Consider the following 15,475-nt stretch of genomic DNA (forward strand, 5'->3'; position numbering starts at 1 on the left):
AGTAATTATATTCATTCTTAGGAACAGGGTATCGGAAGCTAATTTGATTTCAGAATGATCTTCTCTTATTCTATATATACTGGGAAAAGTAAACATTTACATGACCCTCTCCTTCAACTTTAAGTATATCAGTTATATTTTTCACGTGAATACCATCCATAATGCTAACCACTGGTATTTTCTTCCTCTCTCCATAAGCACAAAGCTTTGTTCAGGCCCAGTCTTTCCCCCCTCCCTAACGCCCCCTTGGAAGAGATTCTAAGCCAGTTTTTCAATGGAGCTCAGAATGAGCTAGGGATTAATGATCCTGTGTGTGCAAACAAACAAGTACAGTAAATTACATAAATGCTCTGGACCTGAGCATGTATAGCCTATTTTCAAAGAATTCCAAGTGGCGCCCAAAGGGATTAAAAAATTAATCTCCCTCCAAAAGGAAACGTAAAATTCTAATGTGAAAAGACATACATGAAAGTCATTCCCTCTCCAAAAAGAGCAAGTCCCTACAAAACCAACAGGGTTGGTGATGGAGGGTGGGATGTGGAGAATTCTGCACAGGGCTGTTACCCCTGACACCAACAATGCTGCTTGCTGTAGAACTGGTGGTAACTTTCACTGCAAGAGAAAAAATCTGTCTGTTTTGACTCTGTGAGCTATGAGGAGGACAGGTTAAAAATGAGACTTGTCACCCAAGGGTTTTCTTTCACTTTTTGTGTTGTTGTTTTAAACACCAGGTGAGTCACTGGGGGGGGGGGGGAGCGGGACTTATAAATGGTCTCCTTGAAAAAATTTTTTAAAAAAGCTCTTTCAGTTCAAACAAGTGCACAGAGGGTAAACCCCACCCTTCAGGGGCAGCCTGACTTCTATTTAACAAAAAGATGTATTTCTCCTAATTCTTTAAGGAAAGAAACTCTCTATTTCTTAACTGTCATCCCCATATTGCACCCACACACATGTGCCTTGGTTTGTAAGAGCGTGGTGAGCATAGATTCATACTGGGATAACAGCGTTTGGATGCCAAGAACTATTTCAGGAAAAAGAAAATGAACATCTTGTTTTGGGGCTAAAACTGTTAATCACCAGAAAGAATGTGAGAAAGAGAAAACTGAAACAGCTATAGTCTAGTTAGGCATGCTACATGCTGGTTTCCATAGCAAAAGCTGGTAAAATCAGGAACTTCAACGGCTGAGATTTCTTACTCACCCCGGTAGAGTCCAAAGAAGCCCTCATAACGCAAGACTTTCTTAAAACAGTCAAAGCTGTTTTTGTACATCAGTTCCCCTACAACAGAGCCAGTGCCACGCTGGTTCTGCATTCGAGTCTTCACCAGGTCTATAGGATATACTGCAGTGGCTCCCACAGCTACAAAGAGAAAAATGGTTAGACTTAAAAAAATACAATCAAATGGAGAGTCCATAAGGACAGCAAGTCTTATCCCAAAGGAAAATAAAGTGCATAAGACACGGCATCTAAATTTCACCACACACTTTACATGATTTTTTTCTCATACCCAACTGAGGCACACAGGTTGGCAACTACTGGGGTCTATAAATCCAGCTGCTTCAGAGGACAGCTGTTATAGAATGTTTTTTGGTATCTTAGGTTCATTATTAGAGGGTAGATTATCAACTCATAACCACCATCAGATAAACTCTTGATTTTCCAAAATGACAATATTAAATCTTCATGTATTAACTTTTCTTATGTTTTCCACTAAATGTTTAACTAAATGTTATATCAGTCAGTTCTTAAAATGATTACACAAGTAAATAGGTAGGTACAATTTTACATTTTAGTATACAAAACAACTTTTGTTAAATTAACTTGGGTCATAATCATAATATTGGAAACAAATTCCAATATGACACTACCCTCTACATAGAATTTGGTTTAAAAAAATAAGACCATACTTCAGGATGTTTCAGGGTTCAAAAGTTGTATTAGAAAAACTAAGGGACTTTTTTTTTGACTGTTGAAAATAAAAACATGCCTTGCAACTTTCAAAATTGAGACTGAAAACACAAAATATCAGTCTCATCAATGCAAGCTTGTTTTGAAAAATTAAAAGCACTATAATCACACCTGCTAGGTTCTTTTCAACAAAGCAACTTCAGATTCTATACATTTTTCTTGGTAAAATGTTTAAGAAAAACATTCTCTCAAATTCCAGCTGGCAGTGTTGGTGGTAAGAGAGGTTCATTGTCACAAACTACAAGTCTAGATATTCTTAAGTCAGTGAAAGGACAGACAGAGGGAGGAAAAAAAAAAGAAAGAAAAAATACAAATAGAAAAGCAAAAGTGAATCATTTTGAAAGGTTGTTTTACCTCATGAGATTCTAAGATTTGGATCCCAAAGCTTCATTTCTTTCCTTCGCCCATACTCGACCACATAAACACAGTCTTATTCTCCACTTTTCCATATGGGTCTTAATGGATATAATTAAGGGGAGTGCAGCACAGCATCTCAGACTTTCACATCATTACAGAGGTTTTGTCCCGAAGACAGACTGGAGCCAGAGGGGCCCCAGCCGTGCTATGACAAGTCCTCTGATCACAGGTAACAATAAAGAACACTTCAGAAAGGCCCGCAGGAGTGACCTGCGGGGACAATGAACTACACCTTGGCTGATCTGCCCTGGTCTAGTGAGATAACGTTACCTGAGCACAACCCTGAAATAGCACACAGACATGTCACTCACCTCCCGCAACCGAGCCGAGAGTGAATCTGTAAGCCGACTCAGCAATCTGGAGCCAGACAGGCCTGCCTAACCCAGGAGATTGCTGCAGGGAAGGAGCAAATGCAACAATAAGTATAAGAATACATACAGCAAAGGGGGGAAAAAGCTATAATATGCCTATGTTCAGAAAGACAAAACCTGAAAGTGATATTATCATTGAGGTATGATTTTCTTCTGCAAAGAATAGAATACTCACATAGCTAAAATGGAAGCAATGTATTTTTAAACAGATGCCTCTATCATTAACATTTAAAAATAATACTTGGATAGCTATGTAGGATCTTTCCCCTGCTATATTTCACAAAACTATTAATGCTTCAATAGCTATGACTGTTTAAGAATTCCACAGAAGTGAGTTTTTTAGGGGAACAAACATTTCAGGTACAAAACCACTTTCTTCCTTAACTTAAAATTAAAACATCATTCTCTCAAGGTTATAAAAGTTATATTGATTCCTAATCAGAGAACACTGATCATCTTCTTTGTAGTAACTAGTGTCTTAGCCATATTAATAATTATAACATAAAATGTTTAATAAATAATAAACCTACACAAAAAGAAACATCCTACATAATACAAGATGTTATTTTACAGGTATCTGAAGCCATAAAAAAAGGATCTGAAATAATTCGTGTGTCAATTCTGTTAATATTTTGAATATGAAAATATCAGAGTATATAAGCAGTCTGAAATGAAGAAAGAAAATAGTTGCCTTATTTTAAAGGAAACTCGAAAAGTAGCTTTAAACAAGCTTTAAAAAAGCATAAAAGACAGTTTAGATATTACATGTTTATATAAGATGCATATATATGCATATATAATGCATAAAATCGCATAACGTGCACTCTAAACATATTCAAAATTTCTAAAATAATGGGCTAAAACAAAATATCTAAAAATAAGCGGTTTTTTCCCTCATTTATCACTGTAAAAGTCTTTTTTGGTATTAAAGCATTATATTGACCGAGCATGTCTCAACTACTAAAACGTTGAGCAATCTGTTGGTACAGTGAGATTAATCAGGTAATTCTTGTACTTTTCTTCAAAGACTACAATTAAAGACATAAACACACTGTTCTTTCAAGGGAATGATGATAACTTATATTGCATTTTATGAGACATTCACTTCATGGCAATACTATCAACTGAACGTTTTGTCCTCTAAGATTCCCGTGCTAAGATCTGTATCTGATCACCAGTGTGATGGTATTAGAGGTAGGCATTTGGGGAAGTGATTAGGTAATGATAGTGGAGCCCTTATGTTATGACTGATGCTGTATAAAAAGACACACAAAATCTCTACCTCGCTCTCCTTTTCCCTCCCCCAACCCAGTGGATATAATGAGCATATTATAATCTACAAACCAAAAACAGCCCTTTATCAAGAACTACATAAACCAGAGCCTTGATGTTGGACTTTTTATTGTCCACAACTAAGGAGAGATAAATGTCTTAACTACTGAGTCTGGTAATTTGTTATAACAACTCAGAGAAAGGCATTTGGTCTTAAATTTTCAAATCTTTTCCAATTAACATAGCTATTAAGCTACTGATTAAACAGGTAGTATATGCTTATAATTTCTTAAAAGCATGTACATAAAACTTTTTTCCCTAAAATTAGTTTCACAACCACAAAACTGGATGAAAAGAAACCTCATTCCCATAATTGATCATTTTCAATCACATGTCCTCTCAAAAAAAATGTTGAATTAAAATTCAGAATTAAAGGGCTGTGACCCCAAACGAGCATCAAATAACCACTGATTCCCTTATTCATAGAAAAGACTTTCCTTTTGTGTTCAACCATATATATCTTTCTATTTGCTTCCTTTAATAATGTTGGTAAGCCCTACAAAATCCTATGAAAACTAAAGGATTATACTGTGTTTTAATTCTTGGCAAAAAAAAAAAAACCTACCTCAAACTATAAATACCTGAAAGTCCTTTGACAGAAACGCCACCTTCACCTTTATTAAATAGTATTTGTAACAAAATGTACAATATATATGGTTATCAAGATTATTTTAAGGCTTAGTTGTCACTGTAACTTCTAGCTCACTTGTATTCAGATATGTAAATTAATGTAATTAATGCTATGGATTTCTCACCATGAATATTCATAAACAGAATGCTACCTTCTCTGTCATCACTATTAATGACTGAAAACTGAATATTTAGCATTTAGGCTGAAAGAAAATACTCAACACTAAGAAGATTGCCTACCGTGAGCAAATGGGCTAGAGGAAAAGGCACTTTTTCCCGTAAGATTATGATTATGAAAGCTGATATTTAACAAGGTTAATTAAGTGGTTTTCAAAGCAAAACAAGAGAGTCTACCATGCTTTCAAACCTGCTTCCTAAGTGTACATGTATGACAAGAAAACTTGAAGAATGGAAGTTTCTTTCTTTCTTTCTTTTAATCCTAATGACCACATCCTAAAATGAGAATTAGGCAGGCAACCTTATGTCCCTAGCAAGTTGAGCAACTTGCCCAAACCAAGCTGCTTCAAGCAACATGTTAACCAAACATCTTTCAAACGATACACTGTTAAGGGGTAGAAGAAAAGTACCCAATAAACTTCATGCTGTGCATTGAAGCACACATATACACAAACCCCCAAAGACCAGATTCTGCATCAACTAAAATGTAAAACTCGAATGGAAAATAAAACTATGGAAAACAAAGTTCTTTTGAAATCACACCTGTGACTTTAGTACTACTGAATATATGTTCAATATTCTTGGCCTTGCAAAGATCAAACTTAAAGCTAACACAAATAAAGAGAAGGGAATGAATGAAAAAATTTTCTCTAGAGAAAAACAATAGATATGTTTCTCTCAGTTAAGAGGAGTTAAGGCATATCAAGTACTATAAGTCCTTAAATTCAATTTAAATTTGGGTAAATAACAGCTAATATATAAACCTAACTTTCTACTTTTTTGAGAACAGATTCCCACTTATGGTGAAAGAATCACAGGTGAAAAGACAAAAATCTCCCCCCAAAACAACTTGTAAACAGACTGTAATGCTTTCCTCTGTGAACCCTTGCATACCAAAGAAAGTCCCTGAGAATATGCAATATACAAGCAGATCAAGTCCAAGGTCTAAGGAAAGCTATAGATGAGAGATAAACATCATTCTATTATCATTTTGAAGAATACAATATCACGGGCCTGGCATGATAGTGTAGTGGTTAAAGTCCTCGCCTTGAACGTGCCGGGATCCCTTTAACGGTTCTAATCCTGGCAATCCTGCTTCCCATCCAGCTCCTTGCCTGTGGCCTGGGAAAGCAGTCGAGGACAACCTGAGGCTTTGGGACCCTGCACCGACTTGGGAGTCCCAGAGGAAGCTCCTGGCTCCTGGCTTCGGATTGGCTCAGTTCCAGCTATTGCGGCTGCTTGGAGAGTGAACCATCGGATGGAAGATTTTCCTGTTTGTCTCTCCTCCTCTCTGTATATCTTCCTTGCCAATAAAAATAAATAAATAAATGTTTAAAAAAATACAGTATTACTACCTATATTTTCAAAACCTTTAGGAGAATGGCCTCCAACTTTGACACAATTTTCCACCAAAACAAAACTCTCCTTTTCTCGAGTGCATACACTGCCAGCAGGCCCATTACAGAAAATTTGCTTCCATATGGCTGAAAGAATAACTGCATAATTGTGTAGAAGCCTCAGCTTGCTTATCCTTCTCCTATCGTACCGAAACTGGTCTTTTCCTTGACTTTAGCCCCCAAAGTGTCACCATGTTCCAATAAAGCACACATCCCTGATGACTTGGCTCACTTCCTTCAAATCAAAATTTACATCTTTCTCACTGCTGGAGGTTTCTATACCAAAACATATTTATTCATCCTACTGGTGACAAATATTCAGCTTGCTTCAAATTTTTTGTTATTATAAATATGTTGCCGCACACATTCTTGTACTTATCTTTTAATGCATGTATGTTCTTACTGTTGTTAGAGCCTATACCCAGAGAAGAAATAACAGGGTGTGCATCTTTCACTGTAATTGCTACTGATAAATCTTTTTATTATTATTATTAAGTTCTCTTGTGTTGCCACAGAAGCTTTACATAACAAGAAGCAAATTCTCTTTTATGTAATTTTTAAAAAAGGTTTATTTTTATTTACTTGAAATATAACAGAGTTGCATAGAGACAGGAAGAGAGACAGCAAGGCTTCCATTTGCTGGTTTACTTCCCATATAGCTACAACAGCCAGGGCTGGGCCAGACCAAAGCCAGGAGCCAAGAGCTTCTTTCAGATCTCCCTGATGGGTGTTGGAACCCAAACACTTAAGCCATCCTCTGATGTTTTCCCAGGTACATTATCAGGGAGGGGTTGAAAATGAAACACCTAGAACATAATCCTGAGTCCATATGAGATGCCAGCATTGCATGTGGTGGATTAACTTGCTATGCTACAATGACGGCGAGGATCATTACTGAGCCATCACAATGGGCCCAAATGTGTGTGTGTTTGTCTCTAATTATAATACTAAACTTTCTTTTTAAAAAAGAAACTATTCGGATATCTTCTTTCTGAGGTCCAGGCTTTTTGCTCATTTTTCATTTAAACTATATGCCTTTTGTTTCTGAATTTGTAGAACTTAATTATATACTCTATATAAAAACTTATGTCACTAAACCGCATTACAAATATCCTTCTACGGGCCAGTATAATGATTCAACTGGCTAATCCTCCACGAAGTGCAGCATCCCATATGGGCACCAGCTCTTATCCCAGCTGCTCCACTTCCCATCCAGCTCCCTGCTTGTGGCCTGGAAATGCAGCAGAGGATGATCCAAGGCCTTGGGATCCTTACATCCACTTGGGATCCAGAAGAGGCTCCTGGATCTTGCTTCAGATTTGCTCAGCTCTGGCGGTGGTGACCATTTAGGGAGAGAAGAGCAGACGGAAGATTTTTCTGTCTCTCATTCTCTCTATAATCTGTCTTTCCAATCACAATAAATAAACCTTTAAAACAAACAAAACAAATACATTTCTTTCCTTAGTGTGTAGTTTGTCCTCTTAACCTCTCTACGGAATATTTTGATGAACAAAATTATTAAATTTAATAAAGCTCAATGCATTAATCTCTCTTTGTGTTTTGTACCCTCTTCACACAATTTTTGCTTATACCAGATCATAAATATTATCTTTTATCCTCTTCTTTAATATTTAGGACATCCCAACTGGAATATATTTTTGCATATTTGTGGGGTAGAGGTTTTCTCTTAAACAAATATTCATTGTCAATTAATTTAAAAGAAAAAAAAATTTTAGCAGCAAAAAAATAAAGAATAAAGAAGAAAATATAAAAATACAATTATCCTACACATCTCATTTCTCCCACTTAATGGGAATAGATGAGGGTCATTTGAGATCATCTTGGAGTTTGCTCATACACATTTAACATATTCTATAACAGCAACTGCAGTAGTAGCTGACATTGTACTCTCACTGGGCACTAAGCCTAATATAAGGTATTACCTCCTGTAGTTCTTACACTAATACCATCCAATGGAACTTACTATCGCTTTTTAATAAATGAGAAAATAGAATGGATGTTACATAGTCAGTGCCCAATTTCTTAACTACTGCCTCCCTCATAACTTCTATTTTTAAACTCACAGATTTGTTTTACTGTGCAATTTTTTGCAGACTAAAATAATAAGATAAATGTCTTTCTTCCTATTTTATATGTAAGTTTTGAGGCTTTAACTAGGGAAACACTCCACACACTACATAAATAATTATTTACTGCCAACACTTTCATATTCATCAGTCCTACATCTGTAGATGCAGCCAACGGCACATCAAAAATAGCTGGGGAAAAAGACATCTGGAAGAAAAGGTGTTCATCATGAATATGTTTAATCTTCTTCAATCATTATTCCCTAAGCAATAACCATGTACCCAGCATTTACATTATATTCAGTATTGTAGGTAATCTAGCAACAATTTAAAGGATATGGAAGGATGTAGGCAGGCTTTTTTTGTATGTACTATACATTTTAAACAAAAGACTAGAGTATCCACAGATTGTACAATCCGTCGTGGATCCCTAGAACAACTGCCCCCAAGTATCAAAACGATAACTTTATTTCTTGTCTGGAAATATAGGGAAAATTACATAAGAAATCATGGTATCTTCTTGAAGTAACATGAGAATATTTATGCTTACCACTGTAATTCCACAGACTAAAGAACTTTTCGAACTGATTCACTAGAACTGTAGTCTACACAAGCTCTCCCAGAACGCCTCACAATATGAAACAGATTCACAGAGGGAAACTTGTCCATAATTGAAAAGAAACGTAATCTATTACTTTGGTTGCTGAGAAGTCAGCCTGCTTTCCTTACAAAATTTCAAAGGCTACAACAGAAAAAGAGGGCTTGATTTCCTTAACACTAAAACAAACAAACACTCATATTTTAGCAAAAATGTAATAATAATAAAGTTTATTCCTGGTTCATTAATTACTTTTTTTCTTGTCATAATCTATAAACATAATCCCAGTGAATTATTTCCTTCATTTGAGGAATGCTGCATATTTTTAAAACTCCATAATAATAAAAAGCTAATTTAATGATAATCCATAAATGTAATTAGGCAAGTAAAAGGAAAAGAATCCAATTTCTAAAGGAAAGGGGTCAAGCTCAGATATGCGTATAGTCTTAAACTAGAATAAAGCAATAATCTAGCTATCTCTTAAAAAATACTCCATGAGGGAGAAGGTAAGGTCATCTTTGAGCTAAGCAATCTTTCTCTGAGAAACAGTCCTCAGTTTTCACAGTGTTCACAAGCTTTAGCTGTGTGGAGACTGTGCTACCTCAGCATCATGATGATGGCATTGACGAGACAATTCCCACCTGTCTCTGAAGTTCTGCCAGGTTGTAAGGCAAGGCTCCCTCGGCCAATGGGGCTATTCTCTCGATATCTGCCAAGGTCAGGCGCCTGCAGGCAAAAATACAGGAAGGAAAGGGTATGACATTGATGAACTCCTCACATCACCTTGTCTTCAAAAAGAAAACAAAAACAGCCAGAACTGTGGCTTCATATTTTAGTGAGAAAAAATTCTTCGGACCCTGCTTACATGAATGTAAGACTCTAGGGAAATAATGGGGAGTGCATAAATTTAGTAATATTCCAGGAACAAACATTACAGTGAAGAAATGATCACCCTTCTTGCCAGAAGGGAAGCATAGATGTTGACAGTCCACATGTATCCCCTAAAACACAGAACTACCACATACTCAATGCCCCCAAGGAAGGGCAACAGAGTAGGAGGGAGACTTTGACAGGACCTACTTTCAAACCCTCCCAAGTTTTTTTTTTTTTTTCAGATTTATTTTTTATTTTTATCACAAAGTCAGATATACAAAGAGGAGGAGAGATAGAGAGGAAGATCTTCTGTCTGATGATTCACTCCCCAAGTGACTGCAACAGCCGGTACTGCGCCGATCTGAAGCCAGGATCCAGGAATTTTTTCCAGGTCTCCCACACAGGTGCAGGGTCCCAAGGCTTTGGCCCGTACTGGACTGCTTCCCCAGGCCACAAGCAGGAAGCTGGATGGGAAGTGGGGCTGCCGGGACTAGAACTGGCGCCCATATGGGATTCAGGCATGTTCAAGGCGAGAACTTCAGACACTAGGCCAGGCCTCCGCACCAGATCCCAAACCCTCTGAAGTTTTAACCATGCAGAATACACTACTGTTTCCCACAAAATTTGCTCACAAATAAGTGCATTCTCTGACCTAGTTAAAAGGTTACTTTAGACCTAGCTTACAAGAAGTACTTTTGCTGACATTGTAGCGATAGAAACACAGGGGACCCTGCACCAGTCCTGATGCTGTGGGTAGGGTTCCCTTGTGTCTCAGGCCCATGAGCCTCTTTCCTACTCCTCAGTTTTTCTTTTTCCTTTCCTTCTTTCATCTTTCTTCTTTCCTTTTTTTTTTTTTGTTGTCATTAAGTTGATGGGACTTTGTTTTTATATTGACTCTATGGCACCAGACCTCCGATCAAGTGAGGAGATGTCTCTGGTGCAAAAATAAGAATTAAAAAAAAGGCATACATTATCATAATGGAGATTCAAAGTCTGCCTAAAAACTGAATTTTAAATGGATGATACATAGCCTGGATCACAACTTGTTCACAGAGTTCATATCATTTCCAACTCAACAATTTACTACATGGCATGAAAACAAGAAATCACCCATCTTCTACTAGCCCTGAATTCTGTGGTTAAAGTCCATTGTTTAAAACACTGCTACATTTACAGAATAGAAGTGACTTTAAAAAAAATCTGATCTGGGCTTGGCATGATGCTCTAGTGGTTAAAGTCCTTGCCTTACATGCACCAAGATCACATGTGAGTGCCAGTTCATGTCCCGGCTGCTCCACTTTCCATCAGGCTCCCTGCTTCAGGCTTGGGAAAGCAGTCAAGGACAGCCCAAAGCTTTAGAACCCTGAACCCCCTTGGGAGACCTGGAAGAAGCACCTGGCTCCTGGCTTTGGATTGGCTCAACTCCAGCAACTGCAGCCACTTCAGGAGTAAATCAGCAGATGAAAGATCTTTCTCCCTATATCTCCTTCTCCGTGTCTATCTGCCTTCCTAATAAAAAAAAAACATATCTTTTAACAATCCAATATATAAATCAGATATAAGCATGTGTTCCCATTGGTACTGCCATATATCTCCATGGATAACAGTTCTTTTGGATTCATATAAGAGTTTACAAATTTTGTTTTTGAAATCTATTTGAGAAGCAGAGAGAGAGAAACAGAGAGAAGCATCCATCTAATGGTTCACTCCCCAAGCACCCACAATAGCCAGGACTGGGCCAGGACAAGTTTCAGGAGCCAAGAATTCAATCAATACCTTCATCCATGGGGCTGGGGTTATAGCATAGCTGCTAATGCCAGCTGGGATGGTGGCATCTCATATGGGCACCAATTAATGTCCTGGATGTTCCACTTTCGATCCAGCTCCTTGCTAATGGCCTGGGAAAAGCAGTGCAAGATGGCCCGAGCGTTTGTGTTCCTGCCACTCACATGGGAGATAGAGATGAAGCTCCTGGCTTCAGTCAGACCCACCTCTAGCTACTGTAGCCATCTGGGCAGTGAACCAACAGGTGGAAGATCTTTCTTTCTCTTTGTGTGTCTTCATCTATTTCTAATTCTAATTCTTAAATAAATAAATAAGTCTTAAGAGAGAGAGAGCGTGCAAGAGTGAGACAGAAGAGTCAATACTGTGGCCAGAGCATGCAGTGCTGGCATCCCATGAGTGCTGGTTTGAGTCCTGGCTGCTCCATTTCCCTTCCAGCTTTTTGTTAATGGGCCTGGGAAAGCAATGGAGAATAGCCCAAAGACTTGGGACCATGCAGCACGTTTGAGACCCAAAAGAAGCTCCTGGATGCAGGCTTTGGAATAGCTTAGCTTTGGTTATTGCAGCCATTTGGGGAGTGAACCAGTGGATGAAAGACCTCTCTCTGTCTCTCCTTGGCTCTGTAAATCTGTCTTTCAAATAAAAATAAACCTTTAAACAAGCAAAAACCAGATTAAATGTCCTCAGAGTTATGATGCTTTAATCTTAGAAAATATATTCATCAACATCTGACCTTATCTCTGATAGCAGCTATAATAATGTCAGAGGCATAGCTCCAACACATTGTGGTACATGATGTTCAGTAAAGTAACTGTTTACAACAAACCAAAAAGATGACAAGGCTTTTTCCATGTACATCAGTCTATTTTATAAATCCAGGTAAATTTTCACACATCTCTTGAAATCCAGAGAACCAAAACAACATTTCCCCTCTGTTTCTTCACTTTCCTCCCTTCTAATTTTCTTCATTCTCCATTCTGCTTTATCATGTCCCTCAACTGCTTACTCCTGTCTTTTACCTCTTCTCTACCTATTCTCTTTCCTTTCCCTTCCTCTCCCAACTCATTCTTTCTCCCACTCCCTCCTTCCTCAGTCTCCCTCCAAATCTCCTGTATCTCCTCTCTGCCTTTCTCTTTCTGTTAGAATTTACATACTGAACAAAATGTGCCTAAAAGATTGCTGGGATTAACTGAAAACATATTTCTGCTTCACACTTTAAAAGGACTGCCCTGGATGGGCATTGTGAGATTGCCACTTGGATCAAATCCCAACTCGGCATCTGCTCTAGCTTCCTGGCAACGTTTCTGGGAGTCAGCAGACAGTGGCCCAGGTACTTAGGCTGCTGCTGCCCACGTGAGAGACCTGGATGGAGTTTCTTGGCTCCTGGCTTTGGCTTGGCCCAACACTACCTATTGTGGACACTTCAGAAGTAAATCAGCGGATGAAGATCTCTATTTCTCTCCCTTCCTTCCTTCCCTCCTTCCTCCCTCCCCGTCTCCCTTTCTGTTGGTCTTTTAAATATTTAGTGGAATAATAAATATTGAAGAATTATTGGAATAATTACCCTGAAGCATTATATAAGTCTGCAAGCTGATACAAAATATCAATTTCTAGTGGAGTAACTTGTCCATAGCGTATGGCACTCTGGGCAAATTCCTCTAAAACGGAAGAAAAACATGTTAAAATGTTGGCATCAAACTCCTACCTTAAGCAACTATAATATAATCTGAGAGCTAAGAGCACTTAGTTTTTATTTTAAAAATCTAAAACTGCATTTAAAGACTTAAATTAAACTACATGGAAATAACTATATTCCTGAATGTTGTTAAAAAATAAAATGTTACAATGATGCAACAGCAAAAATAGAGAAATCAACTTCAATAACAAAACAATCTCCTCAAAGTCCTTTCTCTTCTCTGATTTTTTCTATTCACTTTGGTCTCCAGAGTTACAAGATAAGCAACCTAGCTTCACTCCAGTCACCCAAAACATTCTACTGCAGTTAACCAGCAGGAGTAGGTTTCCCGTATTTCTGTGGCAACTTCTTCCAAGCACAAACAAGCTGCTGCCACAGTGCCACTGACCTGTTTGACAGACTCAGCCAAGGTTCTTTTCAAAACTGTCAAAGCCACTTTTCTGTTCTTGACCTCAGCATCTCATTAAGTCTACCACCTGCCTTTCTGGAACCCACTTGAAATGTATCTACACATGGTAACATACTTTCTAGATCTGGCTTTGGTATGGTAAACCTAAATGAATCTCATGCCTAGACGAAAAAACGAAAATGCTGAATATTAAAAAAACAAAAACCTTACCCTTTGTCACTTCCACATCTTTCCTTGTGCCAGCAAGTGTGCTATATATCTTACGAACAAGCTCCATGTTGTTCAGCAAGGAGTTAAATGCATTGAAGTAGGAGAAGCTAACCTGGTGTGAGATACTGCCTCCAGCTGCCTGGGAAGTGACAACATGAAAAGTTAAACAAACCCAAAAAATACACTTATGAAAACTGTATTTTTCTGAGTAGATCCAACAGGCTTTATCATTCAAATGGCCAAAAACTAGTCTGTAAATACAAGCAAAGCATCCTACTCAAACACTCAGTGCATTGCATGCCCTCAGGGAAGTCTACGTGATTTAGGTTTTAAGGAAGAAAGCAACATCTGGAAGTTGGACTTCATGGTTCATCTACCTATAAGGTCAAAAACAACAAATATAATTATCATAGATCAAAAACAATGGTGATTTAAACAGAATTTTCAAGATCCTCAACTATAGACTCCCATTAAGTTCTGGACAAATGAAACACCCATATAAAAAATAAGGAACACTTTAAAAATTTGCTTTTCCTCCCCCACCACTATACATATACACAAAAACCAAATGTTAACTTTAAATTTTAAGACTACTTTGTTATATCAACTTTTTAAAAAAAATTTTTAAGGCCATTCATATAATCAACATAGTTAATGGCCTTTGCTAAACTTTAACTGTTTCATGAAAAGCACAGTTAATACAAATGCCCCCTTCCAAAAAATAGCACAGACAGTCTGGAGAGGATGTATTCACTTGTATTTTGAGGGGAACAGTGCAAAAGGAGCCCTTGCACGCCTGAAGATGGGGCAACACGGCCTTCATTACCTCTGCTGGGAAAGGTGGTAATTTCTTTTTCATTCCCCACTTAAGCATAATTAAAACAACAACAACAACTTTTTGCAATTGTCAAAAGCTAATTTCCAACCTAGAAATAAGAGAAACACATACAACTGAAAATAGTATCTACTAAGAATGTACAGAAATGCTTATGAGTAGCAGTATAACAACCTAATCTTAAGGCACTATTATGAATTGTGCAGGTAATGAAGGGCCAGTACATTCAACCCCATCGTCCCTCAAACACATGCCTCCACCCACGTACAGATCATATTATTACTAGCCTCAATTTGAATACCAGTGACTCAAAAAGACCCAAAGAATGTATCTGAGGATCAGAATATGACTTTGGTAAATTGAAGCTATTATGGGTCTATCTAACCCAGTTGGAAAAGATTAAATGGGCCCCTAAGGCACACTGAGAGAGCCCTTTTCCCAAATATTTTTTTGTCTTCATTCCCTCTTTTTCTTTCCTTTCTTCTTTCACTTTTTTTTCCTTGTGGTTGGGGCATGAGGTGAGGGTAGGGGGACAGGGGATGGGTGTCAAGGAGGTGAAACGTGTAGGAGAAAGTGACATGCTCCATGTTCAAATTCACTGAAGAAAAAGAACAGAAGTTGATCTTTCTACCCCAGTCTAAATCAGGGATAATGATCTTCAGCTGAAACAACAAACGTTCTCCCTGGCTTTTC

The 15,475-nt window shown here is 37.8% G+C and overlaps 1 protein-coding gene across 1 annotated transcript in view; it reads right to left on the reverse strand.

The window, feature by feature from the left end:
• The window catches only part of SLC25A12 (solute carrier family 25 member 12), an 89,780-nt gene that overhangs the window by 21,446 nt on the left and 52,859 nt on the right, over positions 1–15,475 (reverse strand). The window contains exons 7-11 of the mRNA XM_040971714.1: positions 13,948–14,086; positions 13,197–13,290; positions 9,619–9,703; positions 2,697–2,778; positions 1,201–1,359 (exon numbers count right to left, since the gene is read on the reverse strand). Of these exons, the coding sequence (XP_040827648.1) occupies positions 1,201–1,359; positions 2,697–2,778; positions 9,619–9,703; positions 13,197–13,290; positions 13,948–14,086 (559 nt within the window). The remainder of the gene's footprint in view (positions 1–1,200; positions 1,360–2,696; positions 2,779–9,618; positions 9,704–13,196; positions 13,291–13,947; positions 14,087–15,475) is intronic.

This window comes from Ochotona curzoniae, unplaced genomic scaffold, assembly GCF_017591425.1.
Source record: "Ochotona curzoniae isolate NIBS_2020 unplaced genomic scaffold, NIBS_Ocur_1.0 contig_2210, whole genome shotgun sequence".
NCBI classification, from domain to species: domain Eukaryota; kingdom Metazoa; phylum Chordata; class Mammalia; order Lagomorpha; family Ochotonidae; genus Ochotona; species Ochotona curzoniae.